The 21,474-nt window shown below is 37.9% G+C and overlaps 1 protein-coding gene across 1 annotated transcript in view; it reads right to left on the bottom strand.

Moving 5' to 3' along the window:
* Positions 1-1,161: 1,161 nt before the first annotated feature.
* cpne7 (copine VII) overlaps positions 1,162-21,474 on the bottom strand; it is a 31,703-nt gene continuing 11,390 nt past the window's right edge. The window contains 11 exon segments of the mRNA XM_039794812.1: positions 1,162-2,230; positions 3,900-4,136; positions 5,042-5,175; positions 7,168-7,219; positions 10,627-10,681; positions 17,210-17,343; positions 17,998-18,057; positions 18,382-18,468; positions 18,663-18,761; positions 18,937-19,026; positions 19,112-19,195. Coding sequence (XP_039650746.1) covers positions 2,078-2,230; positions 3,900-4,136; positions 5,042-5,175; positions 7,168-7,219; positions 10,627-10,681; positions 17,210-17,343; positions 17,998-18,057; positions 18,382-18,468; positions 18,663-18,761; positions 18,937-19,026; positions 19,112-19,195 — 1,185 coding nt within the window. The 3' untranslated portion in view covers positions 1,162-2,077.

Here is a 21,474-nt window from a genome sequence, read left to right as displayed (position 1 = left end):
CATTTCAAGGTTCCTTGCATAAGTAACGAAAAAGTATTTTCAAATATTTAACTTTTTTGTTCAGTTGACTTTTTCCCTACTCCTTGAAAATGTAATGTAATGTAACATGTGACTTGAACACAGCATCTCTCCTTTCTTGATTGGTTAGATGCTGATACTCCAAATGGTATTTACAGCACAATAGGAACACGTCAGTCAGTTTCAGCTGTAATGCTACTGAAACTGATGCTGCATTAATATGTTCCTTTGGGAAATACTGAGGCCAAAACATGACACAGCTCACTTGTTACAGTCTGCATTCTAAACACTATGATGGAAATCTGACACAGCCCCGGCAAGATAAGTGAAGGTTTTATCTTTTTGAATATGATAAATATGGTAAAGCTCAATAGAACAGGAAAAAACAAATGCAGCCTCTTAAGTAAATAATGATTCTTTAGGCAAGAGATTCTTGGAAATAAAAAAGAATAGACTCACAAAACAGTTTGTTCTGGAGATGCACATATGCAATGATGAGCAAACCTTTAATACTAATTTTATGGTAAGAACTTTGATAATGACCACTGAGGAAATCTGGTAATAATTATACCTTTTTCAGATTTGTAATATTCAGATGTAAATGTAACTGATACAACACATTCCAGAGCTGGTTTATATGAACATGACTGTGATCGGCTCTGTGTTTTCGTTGGATCTAACTGTGCGCTCACCAGTGAAATTCCTTACAAAACATTGAGTAGAACTATATTGCATATAAAAAGCAGCAGAAAAAATAATGAAACACACTGCAGAAATGTGAAGAATGCATGACAGCTGGTTTAGGGATGACAACAATAACAAACAATTCAAAAGGAAAGTATCCGCCTTACATTAAGCATGATTTTCACAGTTTATACCATAGCCACGTGACAAAAGAATAAAAATAGTGTGTGATCGCTCATCTTCTCATGGAGAAAAATGTTATTTGGGCTTTGTTTGCTCTTTGCAACTTTTGTTGCTGCACAGCAACCCAAACACATACTTCAACTTGCCAACCGATGAGCTGACTGTATTTTCTGTCTTGCTGTGACTTATTAGCTCACTGTTGTAACTGAAAGAAGCATACAAAGAGCCCAAGCTAAAGCAAATATCCAGTTATGGCGTTCGCACGTCCCAGTTTTTAACCTGGTTTTAAGAAGGCCAAAATACTTAGGGATAAGCTAATTATTTTACACAAAACACTAATTTGGCAACCTTCACCTGCTAACTGCCAAACACACTTTTGTATTTGCTAGGTAGGGGAGGTGTCATTCATCGTTCATGCAGTTGCAGACAGGACAGTTTGTTGAGAATGGCTGGTGCACTTTGTAACAGTGCTTTTAATTTTAGCAATAGATTATAGCTAATTTATGATTTGCCACTAGTCCGTTTCTATGTCAGTTTATGGTAGGTTGATTTGAAATAGTGATCTGCAGACAGACAGACTTATGAGGCAAGGTCAATGTAATATTAGGTCTGAATGCAGCATCCCTTCTTTATACTTCCTGTGATTCATCTATAACATCTGGATTAAGTATTGTCAGTATTTTCAGGTTGAGCAATCTAATTTTGATTGCGACATATGGTACTGCACAGTACATCTTCAAAATTATCTAAAGATAAGAGATAAGGAAAACAGTAACATAATAGACAGAGTTGAGCTGCTGAATTTCATGGGCAGTGATGAATAATAAGCCTTTATCCGATCGATGGATCAGCAATGAGGGATTGGCCTGCATGCATAAAAATTAAGGGGGAAAAACAACACAATCCCCCAGGACTCATGATGCTGACACAGCTGGATGATCATGATTTGCACAGTCAGGGAGAAGCGCTGGGTCCACTGAGCAGAAAAATGTAACTCACAGCCTCTGTCGTACTGTCCTTGTGTAAACACTTTGATAGGTGTGAAGAATGAAATAAATGAGTAACAACACATCTAGAAAGATATTCTCTTCAGTCATTCAGTCCAAAATCGCGAGGCATGCGTTCTTTCTCCCTGTAAGTCTGCTGAACTGGTGCTGTGGTCAAAGCTTGGTCCCAAGGGCAGGATGGGTGGTTATTCTGTTGGGGTGGTGGCGACAGGGCTGAGGATGGGGGTCAGTAAGTCCCTCATAGGACTCATAGGGCAGATAGCCTTATGGCTGTAGTACTCTACTACTTGCTTGGGCACCTCCGCCAGAACACATTTGGCCAGTGCTGCAGGTGAAGCCTGCAATAGAGACAGAGAACAGCTGGAATTGTCAAAATATCGACTTTGTTTTAATCTGAGAAACAGAACATTTTCCAGTAAAGCTTTTACGTTTCTTTTCCTGATCAGTGAAATACCGGTGTGTTTAAGGACTACTTTCTTTGTTTCAGACAAATTAAAAGAGGTAGGTCAGTGTCAGACATTGTATTAGAGAGTAACAGTAATTTTCAGTAGCATAAAACTCATTAGATGGTATTATTCATTACACATATGCAGGCCTGCGCAATAGATTTCTAACAATTTATGTGACAAGTCTGGACACATTACTTTGTGAAAAGGGGGGGTGCAATTGTTAATTTTGCACGTGATTTTGATTATATTGAATGTAAGTGTTTCCTCAAACTCTTGGTGAATAATATCAGGTTAACTATACAGGTGGGTGATAACCTAAAGGAAAAAAACAACAGGTGTCTGAAGATATAGGGCCACCAGCTTTCAGACTGCATAGATTCTCTAAGACTCTGTAACTCTATTGGAGAGATGAACACCACATATTCCTCCATTTGGTGTTCTGATGATGGTGGTGGGAATCATTGTGCAATGCATCTGTTCAAAATCTCCCAAAGATGTTTAATTGGTTTAAGATCTGGTGACTGTGAAGATCATACGATTTACATCATTTTCATACTCATCCCCTCACCTTTTATCACCTTGTTTCCTGTATGAAAGTGTCTGCATTTATTAGGTTTGCCACCCGTCTGTATATAGTAAATATTAGGGGTGTAAAGATTCACTGATACAAATCGGTATATGGTTGTATTATCACAGATATGAGCACACTGATACTGGACTACTGGATCAAGCTAAATGGACCAGGAATCGGCCAATTGACTAAAGCTTTGCTGTCATTCCAACGAAGCTTATGCTGTGTTTGCAATGCTGTTGAAAGAGACGAGTGTGTGTGCATGTTTGTGCGCACAAATCTCAACGGCGTCTCGCGATAAGGTAACAACGAAAGTTGCGAGCGCAGTAAAAACAGTAACAACAGTAGGCTACAATCATACAGTACAATCGGTACAGTATGTGTCTATAAATAAACACAATGTAGTTCTGAATTGATACGTTTGTCTTCCATTTTTTCCCCGTGCCATAAAGTAACATTTTATAGAATTAGCTTATTTAAATGTATAATGGAAAATGAATGTGTTAACATTAAACTAATATTAACTGTATCTACTGTATCAGATTTAATCATATCTCATTGAATCGCATCAAATTGATTCAACATCGAATATGTATTGTCCCTGAACCGTTCGTAGCCCATATATATGTATCGGATCGTCTTATAAGGGAGAGATGCACACCACTAGTAAATATATATTACTGTATATATCGCACATTTTGGGAAATGTTCCATGTTTATAACATTATACATCTAGTCAACAACAGACAGCATAATTGTACAGCTGAAATGCTGCTAAATTTCTGGATTTCCTCCAGTCCATGATGTCAATCTGTGGCAAAAAGCAAGCAAAAGCTTCTTGTCTGCTCTTTTGAATAAGAAAGGAGGGGGTGGTTATGTAAAAAAATATTTAGTGTTCATTAGCATCACTAGCACAGCCGTCAGAAGGAGTGGGGTTCAGGCTGAAAGTCAACAAGTGCAGATTGACAGACGGAGAGAAAAACTGACCGTTTTGAAGTCTCTGAAGGGCACGAACTGCACAATATCCCTGAGGACTGGCTCGCCCTTCGGTGAGCGTAGGACTCCGTCATCTCCATCCAAAATCTGCATGTCTGTGAAGTCTGCATTGCCCACACCAACAATGATTATGGAGAGAGGCTGGTAGGACGCTCGTACAATAGCTTCGCGTGTGTCTGCCATGTCTGTCACTACACCATCTGTGAGGATGAGCAGGATGTGGTATCGCTGGAAGAAGATAAGAGCTTTCAGTGTTTATTAACCCATTTTAACAATTATGTGTGGTTATACGCAAGAACACCTCTCCATGTGTGTTGTGGTCTGAAGTAGGCTTTTCATGCTGTCTTGTATCATTTTAGAGCCTCCACTGAGTAGATAAGTGTATATGTGTGTGGTACTTTTAATAATGTTACACAAAAAACACGGTGTTCAAGAATAGATAAAAAGCATATTAAAAACAAAAGACATAACTTGACATAACTATATCTCAAACAGCAGAGACGTTGAAATAATTTTTATCATGTGCCCACTGAACAGTATAACATGAAAATACAAGAATTACAAGAATATTAATATTGCACAGAATACTGTAATCATTTCTGATTGGTCCCGTGTTTAGTGGTTAGTTCTAATTGTTTACTGCAGATCATTTACTGATCAAAAGAAGGACTAACATTGAGGAGTAAATAATTACATAAAGGTCAGTGCAATTACAAGAGTGTAATAGTTTAGAACACAATGTATGTGCAGTCGCTGGGTAATTTCAGATGCTAAATATATAAAAGATTTGTGTTCTTTCTCCCAAGGGGATATCAAGGAAAGACAAGGAGCAGAATGACTCTATTAACCACTTGTGTTACATTGCATTTTAACAGCAGTGCATGAGGTAATTTCTAACACAAAAAAGGGTCAATGATATGGAAATATGTGTAAGAAATATACCAACAATACGGCACTGTATGACTTCACTCCTAATTTGGTGTATAATGGGCCCCTTCTTCCTTTTGCCCCATAGGGCATCATTACTGTAAAAAGTTAGGTGAACCAGAGGCTACTCACTCTAGGAACTCAGTGGGATGTACAACAGCAAAGCCTGTATTACATTCATACATTTCTAATAAAGAGACACTCACAGAAGCATCTTTAATGATGCCGTCGCCTGCTGCCAGCTTGGCTATCCTGTTAATGATGGGAGAAACATTGGTTGGGCCATACAGTTGGATCTTGGGAAGGCAGTTCTGGTATGCCTCAACCACACCTTGGATCTCTGATCAAAAAGAGCACAGAGCAAAATGAGGGAAACAGTTATCTACACTTGTCATTAAACAAGCGACTGTAAATTAAAAGGTACAGTCGGATTAATTATTTATTGCAGTTTCAAGAATTATACAATACACTTAATATGTTTTCTGCCTAACACAAGTTAGAAAAGTTAAATCCTCTGAAAGAAGCAAAGTTTTAGATTTTGGCTTGTTCATTTGAATTTTAACAACCAATCAATTATGAAATCCACAAAGCAGTGGTGGAATGTAACTAAGCACATTTACTCAAGTACTGTATGTAAGTACAATTTTTAGGTACTTGTACTTTACTTGAGTATTTCCATTTTATGCTACTTCATACTTCTACTCCACTATGTCAAATGTTGTAGTTTTTACATTATTTGATAACTTTAGTTACTTTGCAGATTTTGATAATTAATACAAAATATAAATCAGCAATATATATATGATTCTTAAATGGGTCACTCTGCAAAATTAGTATTTTTACTTTTGGTACTTTAAGCATATTTTGATACTTTTGTACTTTTACTTAAGTATGATTTTAAATGCAGTACTTTTACTTGAATATGTTTACACTGTAGTATTGCTACTTTAACTTAAGTAAAAGATCTGAATACTTTTCCAACACTACTATGACTGACTCATAAGTAAGTCAAAGACTAGTTCATGCCCTCATATTTTCCCGTCTATAGACTACTACAATTCTCTTCTAACTGGCATGACCCATAAATCCTGCCTCCAGCTGGCCCAAAACTTAGCAGCAATGCTTCTCACCGGTTTTAACAGACGACATCACATCACTCCTATCCTAGTCTATATCCTTCACGTTCCACTTCTGGGATTGCTCCGGTGCTGCAGGAAATTCTGCCAGATGCATGTATTTTACGTTTCCTTCCACTTTCTTTGTGTTGGAATTTTAAACTCCGGTGTATTTACGAGGACTGTTGTTGACTGCTCCTCAGATCTCTGCATGGTAAATTGGAACGGTTGGTTGACTATCTGTCCAATCTGAGTTTTCTCTCGCACAACTATCTCGCACAACTATTTTGCAGCCTCCTCCTTCAGCGCGCTTTGGAGGAGGGTCTGGCAAAGCAAGACTACTCCTATCCTAGCTTCACTTCTTTGGCTCCCTGGCCGTTTAAAAATGGATTTTAAGATATTATTGATCACAAGCTTGTCAGGGTCTAGTCCCAATTACATCCTAGAAATGCTGACCCCATACGAGCCTGTTAGCAGCCTTAGATCCTCGGGCGGGGCCCTTCTAACCGTTCCAAAATCGAGGCTAATAATAATGCATTCTCCATTAGGGGACCTCAGCTTTGGAATGACTTTCCCAGAGATAAGGCTTGCTGAATCAGTGACTTCTTTTAAATCACTTCTTAAAACATATTTTATAGACTTGCTTTTATGTGATTCCATCTTTTTATCATCTTTTTCATTGTCTTTTTACCCTATTATTATTAATTAATTTAATTTGGTTTATTGAGTTGTCATTTATTTTGTCCTTTAAACTGTTCTATTTTCACTATTACAGTGATGCGTGTGTATATGTGTGTGTGTGTGTGTGTGTGTGTGTGTGTGTGTGTGTGTGTGTGTGTGTGTGTGTGTGTGTGTGTGTGTGTGTGTGTGTGTGTATTGGTTTGAATGTCCTTTTGTTTCCTCTGTCAAAGCACTTTTTTAAACTAAATTTTTTAAAGGTTCTATACAAATAAAGTTATTATTATTATTATTATTATAGAAAAGATGCACACAGAAATGCTGACAAAAATCGGTACAGAGGAGTTGTTTTTTCTTTACTTTTGGACTGTATGAAAATGATCTGTCATGTATTTATTTATCTGAAATATGTGCTAAGGGACCTGCTGAGTAATAATGATAGTTTAGCAGCTGTGTTGTCAGATTACAGATGCAAAATCTAGTATCATCAGCATAGAGATGCACTTTCAGGGAAACCGGTGTACAAAGCTGTTCCTTACCTTCACATTCATCATCCTCTGGGTTGAAATTGATGGCAAAGTCATGAGACACCTACGGATGGAAAAAGAGAAAATTGTAAAACACTAATTTGGTGTTCAAGGAGGCTTTGTGCTCTCCCCCCCATGTCATATCAGAAATGGCTGTCATGTTTGGAATCTCTGAAGGCCTGGACTTTTTTTCTTCTTCTGGTATTTGCATGTAATTTAGGCTAATATAATCAAAATTGAATTATAAATAAAAGAATTTCAATTTCAACCATTGGTTAAGAGTTCCTCACTTTTTCAAGGGTGTTTCCCAATGAGACTTGGTTATGTCATGTGTATACTGATCTGTGTTTACTATATTCTGAAGGGTTTGCTTGTATTAATACCCTACTTCATCACACTATGCTGTAATAAGCATATAGCATGCACTATATGCTTAAAATCTGGTTTCTGAAAGAGTTTGCAACCCCTCTTTTTTGATCTGTTCTATTTTTGCCATCCAAACATCAGATTTATTTTGTTTTTCTCAAAGCTGTGTAATTGGCAATATGAAATCCACTTCTTGATACCTCCTCTCACAAGAAACCGTTTTTTCCACAAGCACCAACTGTCAGCCAGATCGGTGACAACTGACTCCTCTCCAGCTGGCTACTTTCTTTTAAGTCATTTTTGTCTTTAATGTGATTAACAGCCTGTATTTAGTCACTGTATAGCTAGATATCAGGAGCCCAGATAAATTAATAATTTATTTTGTTTTTGCATTGCAGTTGTGAGGCTCTGGTATTGTGAAGGCTGGTTCACTGGCATGGCTTATAAGGATATGGAGCATCATTAAGCATTGGTAATTTTATTAGTTACACCTGTGCTTTCCCTGCTACTGTATGACAGACAATATTACAATCTTATTTATTAGCTTTGCCTGTTTTCCCAAGTACATACTGTTTTTTTGTGGATAGCATCTGTGCAAAAACAACACTCCTTTTAAGGGCACTGAAAACCTATTGTCGGTTTTCTTACTATGAGCAAAGGAGCAAACACAACATTTTCTGCCAAAGTTGGAAGTCAGTTTTGTTTTAATTGAGAGATTTCTGTATTAGTGTTTTTGTCTGTACTTTTTTTACTGGTTTGAAGAGGACAGGGATCCTGGAAAAAGATGATGCTTCAGAGCACAAATCAGGATTTGGCAACATTGAAATCTAGAGCTGATCACAGTTGTGGGATATTTACTTATGTTGGCGGGGCACTGGCAATCAAATATGATCAAACCATGCTCACACAGTCCCAATGAAGCAGATTAACTGGGTTTTTGAGTATTCATTTGGTCTGGACTAGGAGCAAAATTAATGTTGCCTTTCAGTTCTGGTCCAGTTCGTGTTCAGAGTAGCTTTTTACAAACCTAAATGCTTCTTATGTTTAATTATGTTCTCTGTTGTCACAAAGAGCTCACAAAGAAATAACTGATTAAGAGCAATAATAGTATAATTTGCCTGCAAACCGCATGTTATGAATACTGCCAAAATACACAGAGTAGGACACAAGCACAACAGTGCAATTTTAATTGCTTTTGACCAAATGATTTGCATACCTATATACATCCCTTCGTGAACAGTTTGCAATCAGCCATATATATAGTTTAGCTTTAAAATGAATGCTAAAATTACTTATCTATTATCATAAAATCTTGTGGTTTGCGTCCTCATTTACTTTCAGACCACCAACGAACCGCAACAGAGTCTACTTGGAAGCCAACAACTGGAGTGAGACCGCCTGAAAGGAGGCGTCCTAATGAGGTTGTGAAGTCTGCATCAGTTTTCACACCAGCAACAAACAAATGGCACTACACGGGCAAACACACCAGAGTCCATTTTAACAAAACCAAACACGTTAAACCCCTGACTACCTGATAGGAAGAGATTGTCTCTTCTAAACTTGAGCTTTTAAGGGTGCAACTTTTCATAGAGACTTTAAATATAGAAAACACAATAGGCCATATTCATTGAAATGTGAGGCTTCCCATTAAATCACACAACTCACTATCTGCTGTATCATTGGCTGACAGATAAACATCTTGGATCCTTTTTTCATATGTATATGTTTTCAAATCACACTTAGTATGCACAATGCATAATTAAGAAGAATACAAGAGAGCACAACAGCACATACTGAGAAAGAGCCCAGATCTATCAAACCTTCACACAGGTGTTAGCCTAGAAATCTAGATGCACCCTAGCGGCAGCAAATTTAATTTGCAGCCAGGGGGGTCTAGGCACTCTCCGTGGACTTGCGAGCTGGAAAAACCAAAGTCTAAGCAGGCCAATCACATTGTGTATAGAGTTGGTGGGCGGGCTTATGGCTGCCGCTGCTGGGAACAGCGGTCTTCTGGAAGACTTGGAGTTAAGCTTTTCTTTGAGAAAAGAACAAAGAACAGCACTGAAATCATTCTTAAAAAAGGAAGATGTATTCAGAGTTTTGCCAACCGGATACGGCAAAAGTTTAATCTATCAACTAGCTTCGCTACCTTGTTAGTTGCTCTGCCTGGTTGTAGCGCTATCCTATTGCATGCAGAGGGAATTTGAAAGACAACTGTTTATCCCGCCCCTCAGATTGAGCCCTGTCAATGGTGAGTTCCCAGACCCAACATCTTGATGTGGGTCTGGCTTGTCATGCTACACAGGTGTAGCCTATAACTTCATAGATGCAATTCATGATTAGTCTAATGACTTAATTAGCATTCACCCGCACCACCAACCACAAAGTAAAATAAATTTGACTCCAGCAGGGTAGTCACTGTCATGGTAAATTCAGAAATTAATAGATTGTATTTACTGAGCCACAAATCTTGGAATGACTGAAATTATAATTATGAATGTTTCACATCGGCACAAAGAGCAGTATAATCTTACATTAAACATAGGCCGTTCTGATCTGATAAATTAGCAAACAGCATAGCGATTCAACTGTGCGTGTGTGTGTATGTATGTGTGTGTGTGTGTGTGTGTGTGTGTGTGTGTGTGTGCGCGCGCACACTCTTCACATGTCAGGTCTATTCAGAATCACCGAAGGCTTTGGGTTCTCAAAGTCCAATTTGCTTGAACAAACACTCTCACACTCATGAATTATTATGTCAACTCGGCATCAACACTACAGGGCTTTTATTTCATCAGAACATGTTGTTTTCTCAAGACAAGTTGCCATTTTAACACATGGAGCTTTTGAATAACAATAAAATCCCTAATTTGTTTTAAATGTGAAATTTGAAAAGTGTGTCATACAACAGGTCATGGAAATCAGATGCCTAACGTTAAGTCCCAGGGTTGTGGAAAATACCAGGTTTCCATAAGAGCATGTGAATATATAGTATGCATAATATTGTTTGTGTGAAGGGAAGGCCAGTGTCATGGAACAGAATAGAAAAAGGGAGGTTTAGAATGAGCGAAAAATAGGGAGAGCAGAGATACGGAAAAACATACTCACCTCATAATTTGGAGGGATTCTGGCACCGAAGCCCAAAGCTGAAAATCTTTTGTCACTGAAACAATAAGCAAATTAACCAGTCATATATTACAGTTACTGCAGTGATCTGAAAAATATTGATGGCTTATCCATCAGTTCACGTTTCCACAACAAACCCCCCTGCTTGTTTGCATTTCATAAATCTTAAAATCTTGAAATGCAATTTGAAATCTCCCTGCAGGCAGTGCTTGCACCTGTTCAAATTTTTTTTTTTTTTTTTTAGGTAGGAATAAAGGTTTTTGGTTGTAAAGGACGTACATGCATTTGTATTAATAACAAGACAAAGGCTGTGTCTGAAACCACTCCCTATTTGCACTATATTTACACTAAAAGTAAGTTGTCGACAACGACAAATGTGATGCTTGAGGTATACAAAGGCAATATTCTGCATGTAGATCCACTAGACAGTGAGGCTCAACAATTGTACTTGATGGTTCAATGGCCTACAGTGGCTGTGTGGAACATTTTTATCTAGCATTCAATCAATGTTATACTGCATCCAAAAATAAAATGCACCACAAAAGGCCATTTACAGCAGATCTTTTGAGTGCCTAATGGTAATAAAATCAGAACAGCACTTTTTTATAAGCTCTCTTTGTTATTCTAGTCTTCTTTTTAATTATTGCAGTACTTCTTTTATCTCTTCTTTTTTGAAAGGCGTGAGCTTTTACCAGGCAGGAAAGATCTAACAAAAGAGTTGCATTATGGGACATGTAGTATACTGTTTTCGACCATTCTCTTTTATTTATACTGTCTCTTGTAAGTCCCCTAACTTTATGGAAGTGTGATAACAAATTAAGGGAGTACCCCTTTGATACCATATAGTTAAAGGACCTTCTATATATAAATACATAGATAACACGTTGTGTCTACAGTATGTATCTAGAATTTGTGGTATTTAGGATAAGCAGCAGAGCTGTCACAGCATATTTTCAGTCACATCAGTGAATGTTTGTCTACAGACAGCTTTCTCCAATGGCTGCCTCCCTTATCAGAACATTTAGTAAACATGCCTTTGTGACTGATAAAATAACCCAAATTCTCCACCCCAGTGCAATCACAAATAACATCTCCCATTTGACAGAATCATAAAATGATGTGATGTGTGATACATTTCCTCTGGACATAGTGTGGGTGCATCAAAGGGTACACAGCAAAAAACTGTTGATAAGTGTTGATTTATTTGGTGTGTTGACAAGTGTTGATTGGAGAGTTGTTTGTCCACTCATCGATCTAATATGGCTTTGAGGCTGTTTTTTTAGAGCTATCAGAAGTGTTTAATTAACTCTGATGGGCGTTCACAAACTTTCCTTTTTCATGAATATTTACCACCACCATCAATTCCAAGTATTCCTTTTGGTTTGAAATTTTACATTTGCATTCGCATGAACTGGGGTAGACGCTCCATATTCATGCGCCATCTTGAAATACGTTAGCCGGTAATGGACATACAGGACATACTGCTCCGTCTTTCGCGTTTTCGCTGTCACATGATAAACTCACTAGTGCTGCTAATGCTGCTAATGCTGCTAATGGGTATCGTAGCTTCCTGGCCTGGGCAAGTTTGAAGAAGGAAACATGGAGGACCATATGTAATCAAAATCCAAAATTTCAGGAACAGGAGTCTTCTTCTTCGCCCAAAAAAGAAAAAGGATATTGAAAAGAGCAAGAGACCGGCTTTTTGAAGCGTGAAGGCTACCGTAGCTGTAATACGTACTTTGAACTACGTGGTGCGAGAGAGTTGATTGCGATATATGATCTCAACGCTAGATGGGAGAAAGTCTTACACATTGGACCTTTAAATAAACATTGGCAAAATGTTGTGAGTGAGCAATAAACTCTTTTTTGGGGGGGCTTTTCCCTTTATTGACAGTGGATAGACCGGAAAGGGAGAGAGAGATGGGGGATGACATGCAGCAAAGGGCAGCGGGTCGGACTCAAATCCATGCCGCTGTAGGACTCAACATGGGGTGAACGCTCTTACTGACTGAGCTAGAGGCCGCCCCGAGTAATAAACTCTTAACTATAAACTATTGACAGAAGCAACTTTACTTGAAGTTGTAATTGTTCTACTACAATAATTAGTAGCACTGGCACTTGCTGTTGTTGCAGCAGCAGCACTAGTAACACACCAAAACATAATTATCCATAAGGAATTTGGAGGAGAAAAAGGATAATTTGTGTCTTTACACAGAACCTTACAGTATTATTTATTTTACAGTAGCTGCAAATGGTAATAGCAACAGACTGTGGGCTTAGTTAAAAAGACATCACTGAATATTGTGCATTGGCCATTTGAGCACATATTTGGTTACCATCATTATCCTCTGTTCCAAGAAAAAAAAACTGTGAATGAGCCCAACTTTTATTCTCTGTAATGCAACCTCTCCACATGCCCTGGCTAATGTGTTGTACTGTATCCAGATATAACACACTCCAGCAATAATGTGCCAAACAAATGAAGAGATTTCAGTGTCCAGGTCCTGCAACTGATAGCAACTGATAGCATTCAAATTGGCTTTGCTCTAAACTCACAATCAACATGTATATGTTTATCTCGCTTTTTTAAATCCATTTTCATCTAAATAATTATGTTCCACTAAATACAGGCCTTACTCCCACTACTGTGACATTTCAAACACACTGGAGTATGTTGTATAGATGCAAAATAATAGGAAAAACAAATGATGTGTTAGGTATTATGTTGTTTTATATATAGAGAAAGAATTTCAATGAAAATAATATTCTAATGGTAAATGAGTTATTCATGCTGAGCCAATTCTATCCTGAGATGTATTGTACAGCACTCATTATCTCGACCTCTAGACTCTTTCCATACTTTTATAAATATGCCCTTGGAGCCTTAATGAATTGATTTTTATGTGCAATTGACTGTTTTAAAAGATTACCAAACTCTATCTTTCCTGGTGTGATATGACGCAGTACCTTCAGCCCAGACAAGAGGGCAGAGAAGTCTACTGATAAGTCATTTTCATCATATGAATTTTTTGCTGTGAAGTTCATGGTGGTCCTGGTTTTCTTACTTTGTCAGCACACGTGAGGAGACACGGGGAGATGTGCTTGGTATAATAGCCCTCTCAGCAAGGTAAACGAGCCTCTGCCCACACAGACAAAAGCTAGTCACTCCAGCTCTGTAATGCACTCCTCTGCAAGGACTCTAAAATCCCACATCACCTATTTTCACTAAAGGCTAAAAGGTTTGCTTGCCCACGTTTTACACCTCAATAACAATTCCAATTTAAGAGGGAAGGGCTGCCTACACTTGCCGTCACTGTTCGCCCAAATGCATGTTTGCATGTGTGAATCTCTTGTGTATATGTAAACATGGAAATGATACAGATACAAGGATGAGCTGCTAATTTTGGGGCAGGTTTTCAGTGTCTCCAGTGCTATCTCTTGGATACTATAATTAGCCAGACAGTGCACCCCTGCTATTTAATAGGAGGATCTGCATAAATCAGGAGTCAGAGTGTTAATCCTTATCTGGTTTAGTTTATACAGATGAGAGGGTCTTTCTCTGACACATATGATACTATAAATAATTCCCATAATTAGCAAGTACCTGCAAGCCTGCCTGCAATAACTAATAGTTTTTTTGCACATTTCAATTAGACAATCAGACATTTTAAAACCAGTATATATATATATATATATATATATATATATATATATATATATATATATATATATATATATATATATATATATACAGGCCAAAAGTTTGGACACACCTTCTCATTCAATGTGTTTCTTTATTTTCATGACTATTTACATTGTAGATTCTCACTGAAGGTATCAAAACTATGAATGAACACATATGGAATTATGTACTTAACAAAAAAGTGTGAAATAACTGAAAACATGTCTTATATTTTAGATTCTTCAAAGTAGCCACCCTTTGCTTTTTTTGATAACTCTGCAAACCCTTGGTGTTCTCTCAATGAGCTTCATGAGGTAGTCACCTGAAATGGTTTTCACTTCACAGGTGTGCTTTGTCAGGGTTAATTAGTGGAATGTTTTCCCTTATTAATAAAAAAAGCAAAGGGTGGCTACTTTGAAGAATCTAAAATATAAGACATGTTTTTAGTTATTTCACACTTTTTTGTTAAGTACATAATTCCATATGTGTTCATTCATAGTTTTGATGCCTTCAGTGAGAATCTACAATGTAAATAGTCATGAAAATAAATAAAAAAACGCATTGAATGAGAAGGTGTGTCCAAACTTTTGGCCTGTACTGTATATATATATATATATATATATATATATATATATATATATATATATATATATATATATATATATATATATATATATGTGTATGTGACTGAAGCCAAAAACGGATAACTATCAGTCAGTATTTACATATACAGAAACAGGAATTCTCACATGAAACTGTAACTTTGTTCAAATAGCATCAGTGTCTTTAATGATTCCTCAAACAGGCTTCCTGCTGCACCTCTTCTGTCTTTACATCTGATTATACACCATGCTGTTATTTCACCAGCCATAATAACTCACTTCTTTCTGAAGTGCCTGCTATCCTGGTGTTATGTCCTATGTGTTCGTCTGTAGTTTGGGATAATGAGCTTCTACAAGCTAAGAAAGGGGACCAGTAGCTGCAACAGTGCTGCAACTGTACCATTGAGTTATCCACAGGAGAAAGCCCCTGCAGCCACCACAGTGAGCATAGCTGTGAAGTACATGCAAAACAGTTAGCACTGTCCTTACAAATAGCAGAGGCACAGGCTTGTGTGTGGGCATGCTTTATCACAGTGCTTCCTAAACTAGAACCATTAGTTTTCTCTTTCTGTCTCCAAATGTATTTTATACACATTGTACTTTGACCATATGTGATCTAGTCTATATCGATGACGATTAATTTAGAGGGGATTGCTCCATTGCCGTCGAAAGATCCACCGGATGTCCCTCACCTTCTGCTTTCTTTATTTTAGCATTCTAAACTCCGGTTGATTTATGAGGACTATGGTTAACTGCTCCTCAGATCTCTGCAGGGTAAATCCAGACAGCCAGCTAGACTATCTGTCCAATCTGAGTTTTCTGTTGCACGACTAAAACAACTTTTGATGGAGCATGTGTTCCACCAAAACAAGTTCCTTCCCAAGGCTATTTTGCAGAGGCGCCATTATTGTGTCCGGCGCCCAAGACGATTGTGATTGGTTTTAAAAAATGCCAATAAACCAGAGCATGTTTTTCTCCTATCCCGAAATGTTCTGTGGACTAGCCAGACCCTCCTTTGCAGCGCTGTGGAGGAAGGTCTGGCATTGCGAGATTATATGTGATGTAACGGCTACCTATGTATCTTAACGTCGTGGCCACTTGACAATTCTAGCCACTTTTAGTTTCTTTGTTTATTCTTAACCATCCACTTGAGTACCTTGGATTTTCTGTTTTTATTTTCGCCTCCAAGAGCACCAGCAGTTGTAGGGGATAGCATGCCCTCCTGTTTGTAATTGTATTGGTTTTCTTTGAAATCTGCCAAGGTTTTTTAATATATCCTGTGAACTAACAGACATGCAAACACACAAACTGGACCAATTTGCAATTTAGGTCTGAGTGGAACATGGGTGTGGGGAGGGAGTCTGTGCTCTTTCTCTCTGTGGCAAGAAACTGAAGTTACATTACACAAGGGTATTGACAATTTGATAATAACTGTTTTCTCAATAGTAACCATTGACTGATAGTAACATATGAAAATGAAAAGGAAAGGACATAAAAATGTAAAGGTATTTGTAAAACAGATTAAGGTAACAGGCATCTATCATCAAAACGAGTATTTTCACTTCAACTGGTTTGTTTCATTGTGTTATTTGCTAAAATAAGGAACACTATGTGAGAGATGTGGTGTTTTTTATTTTATTTTTTCTGTAAACTGTTATGCAAGAATGAATAAGAAATAAATTCACAAATTGCTTAAATATCTATGCCAAAAATCTATAAAGGTCAAAATGTAATCTTTCTGACAGATTGTTAAAAGCTGGAAAATAATGGATACTTTGACAAAATGGCTAGTCAAGTGTGTCCAGAATATTGTGTCCATGTCCTTGACTGCTGCTACCAAGCACCAGTTTCAGCCCCATATTAGCCTCATGCATAAGTAATGCCAGTAGAGGCCACATTTGCTTGCTCTAATTTTTCGAGGTACAAACAGTTTATCATGCATCACTTCTCCCTGGGTTTAACACAGATTAAAATACATTAACCAATGTAAACATGATGTGGACAATAAACAACAAGACTGTATTTGTGCTGGTGGTCAACAGAACTAGTGAGCAAAAATGAATACCTTGCAGGATTATATCTGCCATTCTGTTCCTAGTTCTTAATGTTTTCCATTCCAATCCTTTTGCTGTGGTTCACATGGAGTGGCTCGTTTCAGTGTGAGAGAGCACATCGAAATGGCATAGAAGGGGCACTCTGCAGCTCTATTTTACAACAGGAGACCCGGACAAACCCTTTAGGCACCAAAGAGCCTTTACTGAGAAACAAAAGACTAACAAACCTGTCATAGTCTTGACAGATCTCCCCCACTGCTATCAGAGCCTTCAGGTACTCGTTGGGCTGGTAAGGGTTGATGTAGTGCAAAGAGCAGCTGTTCCTTGGGTCTCCATTGGAGGCTGTGAAGTCAATGGCAACCTGGTAGAAAGATGTGTGCAGCATGAACAATATGACAGAATCAATTAAGTTTTTCATTTTTTACTTTTTATTTGGCTGCTGAAGATATTACAAACAATTCTGCATGAGCAAGCCTGAAATAAGCATAATGGCAGTATAAATTATCTGATCAGAGGTAAGAACTTGCTCTTTTTACACCCACATACTGTAGATGGAAACAGCTCCAGCTCCCATACACAGCAGCCAGCTATTTCAACACGAGGAACTGCATCTACCACAGCAATCCTCATAATTAATATTCACTGCTTCAGTAATCCAGCTAGAGAGTGAGAGGTAGTACCACAGAGGGCAGACCAAAGGGCAAGAGTTGAAGCCTTGAATGTATTCCACGAAGCTGCCTACAAGAAAACTGTGAACACGGACCAAAACACTATCAGGGGATGTTTCAAGGATAAAACATATATTTTTAAAAGCATGTAATGTAACATTTTCTGCCTATTGAATGCTAATGGGCCACCAGAGCAAAGCCAAACCAAAGTCTGTTTATCTATTAGCTATATGATCTTAAACAAAGAAGTAACATACGGAGAATTTGACAGAATTAGGTCATTCATGCAACCAGAGCCATGTGCATTTAAAAACTCAATGACAGTGAAGTGTCACTGTTTAATTTACCGTAAAGTGAATCTGGCATCCTCCCATGATGTAATCTAAGAAGGAGTACACTCTGTGTAGCTGCAAAAAAAAAAAAGCATCTGGTCATTAAAACAGAATTAACCCAACAAATCTGTTGACTGTAAAGGGTAAAAATTGTGCTATATCGTCTTAAAGCAGCGGGAACAAGAAAGGCCCAGCCATTTTCTCATTTTGATTTTGCTGTAATACAGTGAGAGAAACTAAACAAGACTGTTCCCATGTACAGTGAATACATGCAAACAAGGGTTTATTACTACAATTAATTTATACTGTTTCATACAACTAAAAGCTCCTTGGACCATTTCCTTTTATTCCTATTTCATAATATAAAATAAAACACTGATTGGTTCAAGTGATTCCTACCTTAAGGTCACTGAGGATGACAACTCCTGAATTTTTATAGTTCCTTTTCTTCTGTTTGTACTTGGGATTCACACAATCCCACGTCACCTTAAACAAAGTACATTGAAGACAAAGAACAGGAGCATTTTGAACCTTGGCGATATATCTTCAGCACCATGACATTTGTTCCATCTGGGATGGATTTCAGTGTTTCAGAGTAAAATGAGAGGCACATTGGAATTGGATGAAATGGTTACACGGCTGTCTCTTCTTCGCTCTGCTCAGCCTTTCCACTCACTGACCTTATTTCCACTGGCAATTTTCTGCATTTCCCTGAAAGTGGCGTAGAACTCGCCAATGAAGTCGTGTTTCCCCCTGGAGTCATAATCCCACACTAGGCACTGGGGAACACACGGACAACAATGTTTTATACTTTCTCTCTGTTGATTTGGTTGTTCATTCATCCCCCAACTCATCAGGAAACGTATTTATTGTATTCTCGTTAAGTACTGTTTGTATTGTTTCTGACCCCTATGGTTTTTACTGATGTGGACTTAGTTGCTAAAGGTCCCTTACCTTGAGCTTCCGCTCCTCATCACAGCTGCACAGGGATATGAGAGACACTTTAAAGGGCTCCCACACAGGATTAAGGTTGTTTTTAATCACCTGTTGGAGTAGGAGCACATTACCTATGAAGCAGAGTGGCAGAAAACAGCTGCTGCTTAAACTGGAGGGAACATGATGAATTTACCTCAGTTCTGTGCACAAGCTGTTCAGTTTCATCGTCATTGATTCGGTATATTTCCAAAAATGGGTCTGACTTGCTGAAGAGATCCTGCGGGGGGAAACAGAATATCAAAACTACTGACTCTTATTGTAACAATTAATCCAAAGGGAAGACGATAAAGTTTGATTAAGTATTTCTTCTGGTACTGTCAGGTCAAATTTCTTTCTGAAATTGCTTGAAATCAAATAAGGAAAAGTCGGGAAGTCTCATTGAGATCCAGATCTATTTAACGAGAGACAAATGAGAACAAATGACCCACATACAACATCACATTTAACACTAGAGGTTTGATTTCATTTGATTCACAGTATTGAAGCTAATGACTCAGATGATATTTACCATGAGGCTGTGATGAACTTCACACAGGCAAAATCAGTTTGGGTTATTTCAATATGTATCTTGTTGTTTTTTTGGATGGTTTATATGAAAGGAAATTGTAATTTATACAAATATCTGTTGACACTGATTTATCATAGCTGATTGCAGAGGTAATTGTCTCTGTGATTAAAGGTCAGGGAGAAGCAAGTATCAAATTTACAGCACAGCGTGGTGGCTCTTTTGGAGAAGACATCATTAAGTTTTAGAAAAATAGTTTGTTTTTTTGGTCTTAGAGGAGAGTTTGAGAATATTTTACAAGCTTCTGACTTATGCCATTCCCTAGTTATTAAATTTTTTTCATTCAATCACTAACCTTTTCCTTAAGCCAATAGCACTAATGACTTGCTGTTTCCTCCAATACAGCCTTCATTGCAGTTTTAAAATATCTTTATTGATTTCAATCTTTATTGACTTCAACCAATATTTGAAACTCACTAGTAAAGAACATAAACTTTCTTTTGTACTACTATTACTTCTGATATGCAAAATGCATCTGAAATGGCCCAGCATTGGGTTGTTATTTTTCCATTTATATCATCCATTTGAGTAACAGTAACTCAACGGTGGCTGTGTCCATTTAAATCATCAGTGTTAGTACCAGCTAAATTGAAAACATGTAAGATTTTGCATCCTTTTTAGCCTAAATCATCCTCTGAGTCTCAAGTACAGGCACCTGAGAGCAGAGCAACATTGATTATTTAGGTCAATTGATTCTCCAGCGAGAAAAACAAATGATTGGTGTGTGTGTGTGTGTGTGTGTGTGTGTGTGTGTGTGTGTGTGTGTGTGTGTGTGTGTGTGTGTGTGTGTGTGTGTGTGTGTGTGTGTGTGTGTGTGTGGACTTGCAAAAGATAAACTATGGACATGATAGCAAGATCTACAAGCACAGCACTGTAAAATTCAATTGGTTCCATCATAACACATCTGACAGTGACTATTTCAAAAACATTCCAAACACTCACAATTTACAATTGTAAATGAGGCTAAGAAATCTGTATGTATCTTTGAGGTTGGCTGCTGTTTTGATCTGTATATGGACATTTGCTACTATTCCAAACAATATCAACCACTGGTAGATCTCATTCACCAACTTGGATACAACTGTAAACTAATAACTCTGATATTTAGAAGCTTAGGCCATGTCCATAAGAATGTGGTCAGGGGGATGCAGCTAGGGGGGCTGCAAAAAAAGAAGGCAAAAAGACTTGCAAAATTTTGCTCTGTTTCAGCCATCATAGGGAGCATGCAAATATGGAGATGAAGATGCTTTGTTTATCCTTAATGTGTTGAGTATTATAAATGGAAAGACCTGTAAAAGTATGTGAGCCATGTAGACCTGTCACCTTGTCAAAGAATCTTCCCACAGTATTTGGATCTTGTATGTTTTCTTGCGATGCCTTTTAGATCCAAATAAAAGCATTTAAATGTGTGTATGTGTATATGTGTGTGTGTGTGTGTGTGTGTGTGTGTGTGTGTGTGTGTGTGTGTGTGTGTGTGTGTGTGTGTGTGTGTGTGTGTGTGTGTGTGTGTGTGTGTGTGTGTGTGAATGACAACAACATCAGCAAGAGGTCTGCAGGATAATGAATCCAATAGGTTTAAACCCCTTTACAGCAGAGTCATGACATCACAGCTATTTTCAAAATATTCATATTTCAACTCATCTAAATAATGACTGTAATATTATTGCAAATCTTTAGCCCTATAAAAAAAAAATCATGCGTAAAACACACTGCCACACACATACACACAAGTGCGCAGCAAGGCACGTATCATTACCAGGTTCACAACTTAAAACCCTGGGGAAATCAATTCCTTTGACCTGATATACTCATTCAACCCCGCTGTTTAATGGAACGCTACAGGAAATCATTCCTGCCTGCTACCATCAAACTTTTTAACTCATCTGCCCCTGTCAGACCTCACCCGCCCTTGTTAGATGACCACTATTAGT

Source organism: Perca fluviatilis, chromosome 3 (genome assembly GCF_010015445.1).
Source record: "Perca fluviatilis chromosome 3, GENO_Pfluv_1.0, whole genome shotgun sequence".
NCBI classification, from domain to species: Eukaryota; Metazoa; Chordata; class Actinopteri; order Perciformes; family Percidae; genus Perca; species Perca fluviatilis.
The sequence above is the reverse complement of the archived record's forward strand: the minus strand, read 5'-3'. Positions and strand labels throughout refer to the sequence as shown.